The 12,764-nt window shown below is 36.6% G+C and overlaps 1 protein-coding gene across 1 annotated transcript in view; it reads left to right on the top strand.

Moving 5' to 3' along the window:
• LOC125224850 (ras-related and estrogen-regulated growth inhibitor-like protein) overlaps nucleotides 1-10,927 on the top strand; it is a 29,189-nt gene extending 18,262 nt beyond the window's left edge. The window contains exons 3-6 of the mRNA XM_048128349.1: nucleotides 1,987-2,063; nucleotides 8,056-8,237; nucleotides 8,543-8,729; nucleotides 9,178-10,927. Coding sequence (XP_047984306.1) covers nucleotides 1,987-2,063; nucleotides 8,056-8,237; nucleotides 8,543-8,729; nucleotides 9,178-9,246 — 515 coding nt within the window. The 3' untranslated portion in view covers nucleotides 9,247-10,927. The remainder of the gene's footprint in view (nucleotides 1-1,986; nucleotides 2,064-8,055; nucleotides 8,238-8,542; nucleotides 8,730-9,177) is intronic.
• The last annotated feature ends 1,837 nt before the right edge of the window (nucleotides 10,928-12,764 follow it).

Here is a 12,764-nt window from a genome sequence, read left to right as displayed (position 1 = left end):
TTGAAATTGAATTGTCTCCTTCCTTCCGACCTTAAACGAATGGCAAGTGTCGTGTTTTGCGTCACTGGCGTGGCGCTTCGAAGTAAATTAAAATGTTAAGGAAATTAATTTTAATATTCATTGCTAGTAACTCGACTAAAAGAACATAATTTAGTATTTATCGTTCACTCGCATTCCACTGCCTATATTAAGATAAACAAGGTAATAATGTTCGTTTAGGGTATGACTATAGATTGGCTGAATAACAATCCATTATACCATAATTGGCGGTAATGTTATAGCAAATTACAGTGCGCTCATAATTATGATATTTATGATAACTATTGGTATTGCATATTAGCACGTTGTACTATCAGTTGCAAAAGTGCATGGCGAATTCATCAATGAATTCATTCATAAATTCTCCATGCACTTTTGCAGCTGATAGTACATACCTTTGACTTCAAAACGATACAGTCACGTTTTGTCCTTTGATATTTTTAGACTTTTTGATACCATATATTATCAATTATCATAATATATTATGTAATAGGTACCATATAACTCTATATAAATATTGGGTTGGCACAAAAGTAATGAGACACTTGGTTTACGTTTTATATTTTTTATTATTATTACAATACAAAAAGCTTAGTCGATGATGTAATCACCATTAGCATCTATGACTTCTTGCCAACGATCCGGCAAAGTTTGGATGCCTTTCGCCCAGAACTCTGATGGCTGTGCCTCGAAAAAGTTGTTCAACTCCACCTGTACATCATGGAAATCATTGAATTGTTTACCCCGCAAATGTCGTTTCAGGGCTCTAAACAAATGAAAGTCTGATGGTGCGAGGTCTGGAGAATAAGGTGGGTGGGGTGTCGTCTCCCAGCCCAAGTTTTGCAGCTGTTGGCGAACGGTAGATGTGACATGAGGTCGAGCGGTTTCATGTAGTAAAATTACAGTGGCTCGTCTTCGTCGTTTTTTCTTGATAGCAGAAGATAGTTCGGTGAGCTGTGTTGAATATTTGTTAGCGTTTACAGTTTCATTGTGTAATAGTTCATGAAACAGCATGCCTTGCGAGTCCCAGAAACAACAAAGCAAAACTTTTAAGCGGTTCTTTTGACTCGGCTTATGTTGAGTTGGTGGCGTTTCTTCTCGAGGCAGCCAAAAAGCACGACGTGTATCGTTCTCATAATAAATCCATGATTCATCTCCCGTAACCAGATCAGTCAAAAACTCTTTACGTCGGGGTCGCAGCAAAAGTGATTGACAGATGGCGACTCGGACTGCACGACTGGCGTCGGTAAGGATGTGCGGTACCCATCGAGCCAAAACTTTTCGATACCCAAGCTCATGCAGATGGTATTCCACAGCGTGGTGACTGCAGTTAAGTACTTCCGCTAATTCACGAGTAGTAGCATCAGGATTCGACTGTAGTTCGCAGCGTAAATCGTCATCATTGAATGCAGGTTGGTCGCCCTGAGCGTGACTGTCTTTCAAGGCTCCTGTCTCCTGATTTAAAACGGTCAAACCATCTGGACACCGTGGCATGGCTTGTTCTTCCAGCGCCCAATGCAGTGTTGATATTGTCAGCCGCAGCACGCGCACTGTGGCCTAACAAGTACTCGTATAAGTAAAGTGTTCGAACTTGTCGCTAGTCCATTTTATTTCAATCTAACTAAACCAATCACGAGGGCGGCTTTATATATCCTCACATTAGAAGTACCTAGAATGTTCTACAACATACTAGAATATTATCGAAAACAATTAACTTAAGAAAGGAAATGTATAGAGTTTTGTAGAGTGTGTCATTACTTTTGTGCCAACCCAATATATTGTGTTGTCAGTGTCATCTACTTAGGTTTTGAATCCTTTAAGATATATTGTAAAATAAATTATTTTGAATTGCAAGCTTCCAAAACAAATTGATGGAAATGTGATATGATGGTAAGTTAGTTAAGTATTAGCTGGTACAACAAGAACAAATGTTTTGTTTGGTTCCAGATTTCCTTTATCAGCACCGAGTCGCGTTCGACGGCGCTGTATCTGAAGTCGAGATTATGGACACTTCTAACTGTGCAGTAAGTAAATTGATAAAGTTAATTATTTTGCTGTTCAACTTTATTACCTTCGACGGTAATCTGTAGGTGGCGAAAACAATAAAGATTTAAGTGGCAACAGTATTGTAAATGAAGCCGGAAAGGCCGGGATTCATTTAGCGGTAGACAATGGTGATGTTTATCTGCTAGGTAGCGGGAGGCTGATGCTCGTACAATTTAATTAGACAAAGTTTATGGGGCTTGTATCGGCTATCAGATGCGATCGCGGCGGCCGCGTCGCCTGCGGCCAAATACCGCCTATCTCAAAAACAGACCGCGAAACCAATTATTGCGTAAGCTGGTAAACTTCTTTTAACGTTACCTTTTGACATTGTTTGTTTTTGATCGGCGTGTTTTGAAGAAAGCTGCCTTTTGATCTGCTTTCTAAAGATCTTTGGATAATGGCACACTCAGAATGAATTTATCGTAAACAAGAGAAGGGTTTAGAAAACTTTAGGTACTCATGTTTTTGAGATGAAAGGTAGAAAGTTCTTCAGATTTAGGATAACGGAACATAACCTTCTTTAATCACATATTTTAAATTGTAATATCTACTTACTATGTCAGTCCACTTACCGTTAACATTTTCCATTAAAACGCATGTTTTTTTTTCCTTTTGCTAACATTTTACTTAGCTTTTCTTAAGATCAACAATGTTATATGAAATCGGCTAGAATAGAGTTCAACGGACATTTAATTTTCGCCAGTGTGCATTGTTCTATACAAATACAGTCCTTTGACAAATGTGTATTAGTTAGGTGTAATATGCTTCATTAATCATTCACAAAATCATCTGAAGTTGATGATTTGAAGGGGCCAGTGACCTCGATTACCTTGTTTTGCTTGTCGATATTTCGGCGCAGCTGTGAGCTTCAGTTGATATTTCAGTGGCACGTACGGGAATATCAACTCAGAACAAGTAAACACCAATGCGCGGTTTAAAATATAATTGTTTACCAATATGTTAGATGGGAGTTCAAAATTCAATAACGGAATTGTAAAAAAGTGTTTCAACGTTTTGAATTGCGTAATAGATTATAAAGCGGTGGCCCCATTGCGCCCCGCTGGGACATTTGTGTCTTGACTGCATTATAATGAGCTTCGATACATTTCTTTAATAGATTACGCTTAATCTTGCCTTTTGTTAATGGAATTGAATCTGAATTTCCGGAATTTGTGCCCAAAACCTTTATCAGCACCGCTACTTTTAATTAAGCGGCGACAAGGCGTGACACCGTTGTAATAGGCGCCAGCGTTCGAATTATACCCCAAGAGCTATCCGGTCTTGCTACTACTGGGAAAATAACTTAATTCTATAACAGTACTTTTTATGTCACCAAAAATTAAGTTTGGTAATTTGGTATAGTTTTTTTAGTTAAGCCACCAAAATTTGTGACAAGAAACGTATAATATAATAAAAAAAAGATTATTTTAATTCACTAAAAATCAGGCGAAAATAGTATCAGGACTTTTGTTTTAAATTCGACTTACTAGCTCGGAATAACATTCAGGGCAAAAATTATATCAGCAAAAAAATTGGAACAGACTTTTCGTTAAGATCAAAATAAAGAAGAATAAAAAATAATCCACCTTTAAATGCACGCCAAGAAGCGCTAAAACCTGTACTGAAAGAAGTATTTTCATATTTTTCATTTACCTACAAACTCTACTATTGACGATGTCATTTTCTGCATTATTTCAAAAGTTAGTTATTCATTCGTATTTTCATTACATCGCGGTATAATAATATATTTCACCACCTTTACTATCGCTTAAATAGCTCAGTTATAGTAGCGTAAGACGATGGGCGCGCTCCTGACCTGACGTCGTGGGTTCGATCCTCGGCAGTGGAAATCTTTTATTTCTTGTTATTATTTTTTTAACTTTTATACCCTTATCAAACCTCTTTTTAAATATTGTTTTTTTAGTATTAGATTTACAACCCATTTCATTGAAATTTTGTTAGACACATGTAATGCAATAAGTTTAAAAATTGTCTTTCAGTATTAGTATTGATTGAAGGTAATCTAAGGTTCAACATCGTTCCTACTAACCGCAATACTCTGTCTTAGCTAACCATCGACCATTACAAATGTACAGTGACAGTTGTCCGGTATGACTCATAGATTTATATATTATTAAGCTAGATTGAGTTGTTAGGCCAAAAAGTGTGTCCACATGAGAGGGTAAAGTTGGGGCTGGTGTCCCTCTCGCACTTATTGCCACTGTCAAAATTATTTGAATGACGTCATCACTGTCATTATTTGGGGATACCATTCAATATTCAAAGTTACTACCAAATCTACTAATACCTAATTAAAGGTTTTTTTTAATTGCGCAAATCTTTGGTTTTATGGCTTCATAATAATGACTTACCAATTCGTTACAAGGTATTAATATCCTTGCCTCGATATAATACAAAAATAATTTAAGAAGTTTATAAACTTAGTTATCATACAGGTAAAAATACTACTACTATAGTAATCTCTTTAACACTGGTCACACGTGCGAGAGGGACACCAGCCCCAACTTTGACCCTCTCATGTGGACACACTTTTACTAGTCTGATAAGAACGCCTTTCTGCACCGGTGATAAAGTTCAATTTAGTATGGCAAAAAAGTGTGAGCTCAGTCCCTATTGAAAATCCATGGTATGACTCAATGAAAAATTGGCTAAATAGTAATCAGAAAACAAGCAAAAAGGGTAGAATATATTTCTATAAGTTATTTCTTTGGATTACATTACAAAATGAATGTATTATACATTATAATACTCGTTGTAATTGTATAGATTTAAATAAATAATTTTATTAGTTCAAATTAATGACCGTCAAGGAACAAAAACTATTGAGTCGCTATTAGACCGTTTTCACATTATCCGATCCGATAATGGATGTCGGAAGGATATCAATAGAAGAATCCAAGATTCCGCCTGTAATGTATCGGTCCGACATCCGATATCGGATCGGATAATGTGAAAACGCACTTAGGTCTACATTTTACACTTTTTAAAACCAAGATTAATTAGAGTCAGTTGTATGGTCGGTATGTAGTGTAAATAAAAAGTCAAAAAGTCGTAGGTCCTTTCTATACTTTTTGCTTTGTATTTTATATTTCAATAGGTAGGCTTTTGTACCCATATTACAGTACTTTCAATATGTGCTATCCTATAATTAAATTTGAACACTCGCGTAGACACTTCTAATATTATTTGAATGGATTTACCAACATTAAATCTCCTTTTGAAAATAAATTTTAAAGAATATCCCAGTATCAGATCAGAGCCACTGGTATTTAATTTAAAACAAATGCCTATAATAAATAAATCCGATTACCCCTTTGGGTTGTCTGCTGAATTTAATTATTTTCATAGAAAATATTTTAATTTGTATCTTTCCAGCTCGAGATTCTTGGAAGCCCTGTAAATTTTTCTTTGTGACAACAAGATATGACCTTTATTTCAGGAAATTTACACATACAAACATTACCTACATTTATTGTAATAAACGGAGTACAAGTGACCAAGATAAAGATGATACAGTAGGGTATTTTTAAAGTTTATGTAATGAAGAAGTAAAATTGCGGCCTTTTTAGGTATTTCTATTTATGGAATAAATTGGAAATATCTAATATATACATACTTATTATATATTGGTAGCGGCTCCATTCATTCAATATTCGTTCGCAATTCATTTTGACATATAAGTCATTTGAGCATATTATGACAAAAGGTATTTTGATAAAGAGTTTTTAGTGTGTCGCAGTTCCATTTGCAATTTTGATGCCTAGGTCTTTATACACTAAGTTGATTATGATATGAACGATTTTTTTCCTAAGCAGATAAGAAGTTAACGTTATTAGCATCAACAAGAATGTTATAAATGCAATTTAGACCCAGATTTTTAAAACATTTTTGTTATGAATTGTGCGTCCTTGTATTTAATGTCATTGCAGTAGCTTGTACTCATTAACTTATAATATAAATAAAACAGTAAAAAAATGAATTAAAAAAGCTGTAATATCTACGTATGCGACGACTGAGATTTGAACTCGTGACCTGTGGCTTGTAAGTCTAACGATAATCGCCGGGGCTATACCTGGCCGTGACATATGGGTCGAAATTAGACTTTGCATAGCTTTCGCGTGTTTGTAACAAGCGTTGCTTCAACGATTCTGAAGAATGGAAAAATACATTTCACAAGATGACGGAGATCTGTCAAATGGTAGAATAGAAAAACGTGAGATAGATGTATGTACTGACAAGTATATACTCTTTTCGACGACTGTCAAATCGCATGCTTAAAATAAATATGTAATTTTTTTAATTACTCTGGACTTTATTATCGGTGGGAAACGTCTGTTTTTAATCTACTTAAAATATTACTTATGTAGAAACAGGCATGTAATGAGGAGGAACACTCAAAGGATATGACAGATGGCGCCACCCTATTAGTCCGTGAGAAGTGAGAGCGAGAAGCTGATAAATTATGTTTTTTCTCTCTCTCACATATGAATGACAGTGACATGCCTAGACTCTTGCATAGGCGTCGCCTGGCGGGGTAAAATGTCAGTGTGCCTCCTCATTTACGTTATTGTGTATAGTAATAGAAGAACAGAATAAAAAGCATGCGACACGGCTCATCACCTACTCTCGGCCCAGCTCCACTGGCGTGGTGGTTTGCCATATGGATTCCTAAATGTAAGACACTAAGGTCCAAACCACGCAAAAAAAGTAAATATATTATTAAATAAAGGTCAAACTTGTTGGGTGGATTATCATGCTGTTAATATTGTTAAATAGGGACAATAAAAGTCAACCTCGTACTATTATCTGTTTCGAATTTGCCAGGTCAAATATTTAGATTTTTTTATTTCCATATAAATATGTTGGTGGTTTTTATATGTTAAATATCTGAAAAATTATGTGCTATTCATTTCTGCTTAAAAATATCTGTTATTATATCAGCTCTAGAGCACGTTAGACAAATCGGGTTGTAAACCTTAAAACGGATTTTTTTCTACATGTTTCCACCATTAAATTACTGTTAGGTATTTTGCTGAAAGAAAACGCTTATTTTCTGGGCGTAGTTTTTTTTAATATCTTCCATTCCAAACTATTGGTGGATTCGAAAATATAGGTTTTTTAAATTGCGATTAAGCGCTGTATATGAAATAAAACTACTGTTATAGAATTATTTTCAAAAATATCGTACCGGTCTTAGGCTATTAATCTGTCTTGAGAAATACATCTTATTAAGGCAAACATTTTGAGTGGCTTGAATATTTAATGCGACTAAACTTTATACTATAGCTAATTTTTAAACTTGAGGCGTGGCTTTGTTTATTTTAGTTGATATTGTTAAAATTTGATTTCTGAAAATAACCATTTACCTATTGGTACAAATCTCATCAAATAGATAATAACGGCGAAAGTGTTCAGATATATTGAACACGCCTTTGTCCGTTTTTTTGTTTGTTTAAATAAAGGTGCATTTCGATTTAATTTGGCCACTTTCATCCATATCAAAAGATACTAGTCGGTATACACAGTCGTACAACAGAAGGAGACGGTGTAGAAGATACTTCTTTCTTCACGTAGATACTTTTTCACGTAGTTACATCACTTTTAAACCTACTTCACTGTGTTCTACATACTCGTATGTGTAGTTTCCAAGCAAAAAACTTTATCGTGTGAATAAGGACGCTCTGACAGGTTATTCGTATATATGTATGTATGTAGTGTGAGCGTAGGCTCCGTATGTGGCATTGTTTCAGCCCGTATATGATCCACAGTAGGGACGTATTCCGTTGGTCCGTATACCGCTTCTCCGAGTGAGGTAGATTTAGCACAGCTCTTCCCTCAAGTCACTGTCTTACTGTGTAGAAACGGATGTAGAACAAAGTGGCACTTGACTATATTTTGACACAAATGTCTTTCTCTTCTGCCCGCCTTCACATGATCTATTGTCCTCAGATCCGCGGTTGCCTAGCGGAGCACGTGCGATGGGGCGACGCGTTCGCCGTGGTGTACTCGGTGTGCGAGCGGCGGTCGTTCGTGGCGGCCGCCGAGCTGCTGTCGCTGCTCGAGCGCACGCGCCTGCCCGGCTGCGCGGCCGTCACCCTCTTGGGGAATAAGAGAGACCTCGAACACGCTAGGTGAGAGAAACAGCCGCTACATTCAATTCCAACGCTTGTAGTCGCCAGTAACGTGCTGAGATAGAATTATTTTGTGTTACTGACCACTGATGCAATCAGGTCTTGGAAATAGTCATAGTTATTAGGTTAGCAGTGCAGTGAAGATCAAAATTAGTAGCATTTTATCGAAAGTTTTCAGATTGGTTACAATGGAGCTGAAGATAGCCAGAGTAGTAAACTCATGGAAGCGTCTTGATTTTAGAGTAGGTAATATTTTAAGTATTCCTTCTTCGTATAATGATGTTTCACACAAGTTTTGTCGGTAGGGAGGTCCATGCAGAGGAGGGTCAGGAGTTGTCGCTGCGGTTCGGGTGCCAGTTCTACGAGGTGTCGGCGGCGGAGTCGTGCGCGGGCGCGGCGCTCGCCTTCCACGCGCTGCTGCGCGAGGCGCGCGCGCTGGCGCTGCTGCTGCCCTCGCCGCGCCGCAAGCTCGCCGCCTATTCTGTTTCTAAAGTGAGTACTACGAGCTGTCGGCGGAGTCGTGCGCGGGCGCGGCGCTCGCCTTCCACGCGCTGCTGCGCGAGGCGCGCGCGCTGGCGCTGCTGCTGCCCTCGCATATTATAGAGTTGGAGGCACCCGTTTTCCACGTGATATTGAGCTACGCAGTACGCACGCACGCTACACGCGTTACTGTTGCTGCGTTCGCCTCGATGTCGTTGTCGATTGAGTTTTTTCGCTAAGGTACAGCGGGGCAAATCTTGACTGGGGAGCAATTGTAACTAATCCATTTTTTCTATTATTACACTATGATATTGAGTTCTACATGTATCCACTGAACACGCCAACCATATATCTCTAATAACCGGTGGGCACTCTGTTTAATAATGTATGCTAGTTTTAAAATCTGGTAACTTTTTGTAAGTGTTGATGTTTATTTACTAATATTTTTTTCTTTTAACAGGTAATTGGCACAATATTTGGTAAAAATAGCAAAAGTGTGCGCAAGAAAAGGCCGTCGCTCAGCATTTAAACTAGGATTAATGTTCCAGAATATAAATATTTATTACTTAAGCCATGGAGACTGCTTCGTTTGTAAATAAAATAAGAATTCTATTTAATACTATGTCTGTTAATTTCGAAATATTTTTGAAGCTTATAAAATCCTATTAACCTGGCCGGTGTGGTCGTAATTAATTCACTTTTACGAATTAATAATACGAATCATATATATATTATCATATATATATATATATATTTTTAAAGGACCTTCATAAAAATTACAGTATATCGGCTCTGTCAGTCTACTTTTCATGGCCTCAAATTACATTATTGGTAGGATGAAGCAATAATTTACATTTTGATGTTTTTAAAGAGGGGTGACAATTTTGTGTTACGTATATCTTAATATCGATCATCGCCAGGTTAATGAGTTTAAAAAAAAGATAAATGTTTCCTAGATTTTAAGATAAACAACGTTACAGAGTCTTATAATATTTTCAAGAATCGCATACTTTCGACCTTTGAACAATGTTCGCCAAGCTGGTTTGTAGCTGCACCACCGAATCTGCACGTTCAGAGATCCTATCTTATTCAGAAAGGGTTTATATTTGTTTAATTCGAATACCGGATAAGTTTGTTGAGACACCCTTCATTAAACGTGTAAGACAAGTACGTCAGCGTTAAACTCAATCATTATGATCTCGCAAGAATTATTCTGTGGAATTACTATAATTTTACATTCATGATTTACGCTGCCGTTTTCACAAATAGCCACGTTTATAATGCATCACTGTAACGGACTTTTTGGACATCTAGTACATACTTATATTACTTATCCAAAATACAGATTTGGAAATTTAAAGAGGTGTTTTACGTATATTATTACTGAACTCTCCTCGAATACTTGATGCTGTAGGGATATAATTTCGGCAGATGGGCGACCTCATTGTGTCGTAAACCTGCTTGAAATCCATCTACATTTTGTTGAAAGAAAATCGATACCTACTAAAACTAACTCTACCTACGTATAAAAGTGAAATGATAGAATATTAAGTACTTGTCAAAGTTGCAAGAATGCCGGGCAAGTCAGTAAATAGTTCCATTATACTGGCTTGAGATGTGGCTTAATGATGATTGGTTTAAAAAACTTGTCAATCTAAGCTAGGCAAGTGTTCTTTTTGTCGTAACGAACTCATCATTACTTTGCTAACGAGCCTCTCAGTAGTTTCAATGTAATTCTATTGTAGGAAGCAGGTGCAAGGACCTGACATTCTACAGATATATTCGTATAAGTTAACTTTCAAGTGGCATAGTTAAAATAAAATAAAACTTGGTTCCTCCACGCGGAAGAACTGAAACTTCGTAACATAAGCTTAAAAACATTCTGTCAAGTGACCGTCACGTTTTTGCGTTTAGTTACTTCCATATTTTTACTGTTTTAAATATTTTACATTGCTAACTGCTCAAATTATTGAAAAAACAAACATAAACTCATAAAATGTTCAAGAGTTTCACTTAAAAATTTGCATATTCATCAGTCTAGCATTTTGTCATAATTCTAGTTGGCAATACTGATCGTCAGGGAGCGTATACTTTTCGTGCCGATGACATCAATTTGACGTCACGCTCCATATAGGGTGATCACAAATTGTTTTATTGTAAATTGTTAATCATTAGTCATTAATCATTTTAAGTTATGAATTTCTTTGCATGGTAATGAATGCAAGAAGGATGGTGTGCTTTACGTTAGAGATGAATTGACTATTTAATTAAATTTGTGTACATATAAAAAAATATATATATTCACGTTTCACATTTCAAGTAGGTAGGTATTATTTATGCCACATGTAAATGGACTACTGTATTTAAAGTAATTTGTACACGATTAAAATGATTGACGACTAATGATTAATAATTTACAATAAAACTATTTGGGATCACCCTATACGGAGCGTGACGTCAGATTAATGTCATCGGCATGAAAAGTACGCTCCCTGCTGATCGTCCAACGTGTAACGCTGTCAGTTGTAAGTCGCATTTAGAAGAAAACTTCAAAAAACTAAAGCGCATTATTTGACTTAACCCCTCGTATGCGGCCTGTCAATTTTGGTCATTGAAATAAATAATTTTGACATTTAAAGCAATTGATTAAAATTCCCACGCACGGATCCGTGTCTAAGCATAATATGGGAATTTTAATCAATTAAATGGAATTTTTCTAATGGTCGTTTTGTGCTACATTAAAAAGCGTATCAGTGTAACCTCTTTACATTGAATACAAATTACATTTGTAAGTTGTATTGAGAGTATCGAGCCCGGTCTGGGGTGCGGGTCGTGTGGACCGAACGTGACTTGCAGGGCCCGATTACGGTATCCTACAATAGGTGTAATTGAGGCACTACAAGAACATATAAACTTATATCTGAGGTCACGAACGTTCGATACATTAAGCGTTCCTAATATTTGTGAAAATGTTTGCGAGAAATCCGAGGTGTATGAATATTTCTATCAAGAAATATTTTTGATTTATCTTGGTGTATCTGTAACGTAACAACATGTCCGTCCAAACCTCAACGGAAAAGCACAGTACTATGTAGTATGAGTATATTCGATGCTAAGTATCAAGTTAACAGAAACTGTTAAAAGTGTAAAACTAAACAAGAATTCAAATCAAAGCCGTCCAATTTGGGGACCAACGGATAGCAAAAGTATTCTGCAGAAGCTGAGCCCCACATGAGCAATATATGTTTATTATTTAAAGGATACCTTCTTTAAATAATAAACATATATTGCTCATGTGGGGCTCAGCTTTTGCAGAATACTTTTGCTATCCGCATGTTTAAACTGGATACATTATTTACACATGCAAGTACAGCTGCAGTCAAGTCACACAAGTTGCAAGTTACTTGCATCCTTCGTTGTTCGCCTCTTTACTTGCACTAGGTACATATACGAGCTACGCTGTTCGTATATATTACGATATTCCAACACATGCTATGCAATCTACAAGCTATGTAGGTATTTTATTATATTATATGTGAGTGCACAGGAAAACGTCCCACTTTGTCGATTGCTATAAAGCCGCTTTGTCAGTTTATTCATATAAAGATACAAGTAAATCTCGCCTTAATGGTAACCGACAAAGTGGGACGTTTTACTAAACACACTCACATATATGGTCCATTTGATATGAAAATATTGCCTTTTATTAAGCTCATATGTTAGTATACCTTGTAAATAAAGTCAGTATTCTTTGTAAATAATTAATTTAACATAATTATGTATCAATACACCTCGCAATAGAGTTACGACTCTGACTCAACATATGTATTGTAAATATTGACGGTAAATGTTCATGTAAGATTTTAGACATAACATTTATAGTAAAGTAATAAAACTCGATAGCAATATAAATACTTGTTTTATTCGTAGAACCGAACCCTTACGCCGTGGCTTGCGTGGGCGACGGTCGCGCGATGGTCGCGCGACGGCTATGCGACGCATACGAAATTAAACCTTATCGATATGGAAGTATGAGACGCGACGGCG

Source organism: Leguminivora glycinivorella, chromosome 3 (assembly GCF_023078275.1).
Source record: "Leguminivora glycinivorella isolate SPB_JAAS2020 chromosome 3, LegGlyc_1.1, whole genome shotgun sequence".
Lineage (NCBI taxonomy): Eukaryota > Metazoa > Arthropoda > Insecta > Lepidoptera > Tortricidae > Leguminivora > Leguminivora glycinivorella.
The sequence above is the reverse complement of the archived record's forward strand: the minus strand, read 5'-3'. Positions and strand labels throughout refer to the sequence as shown.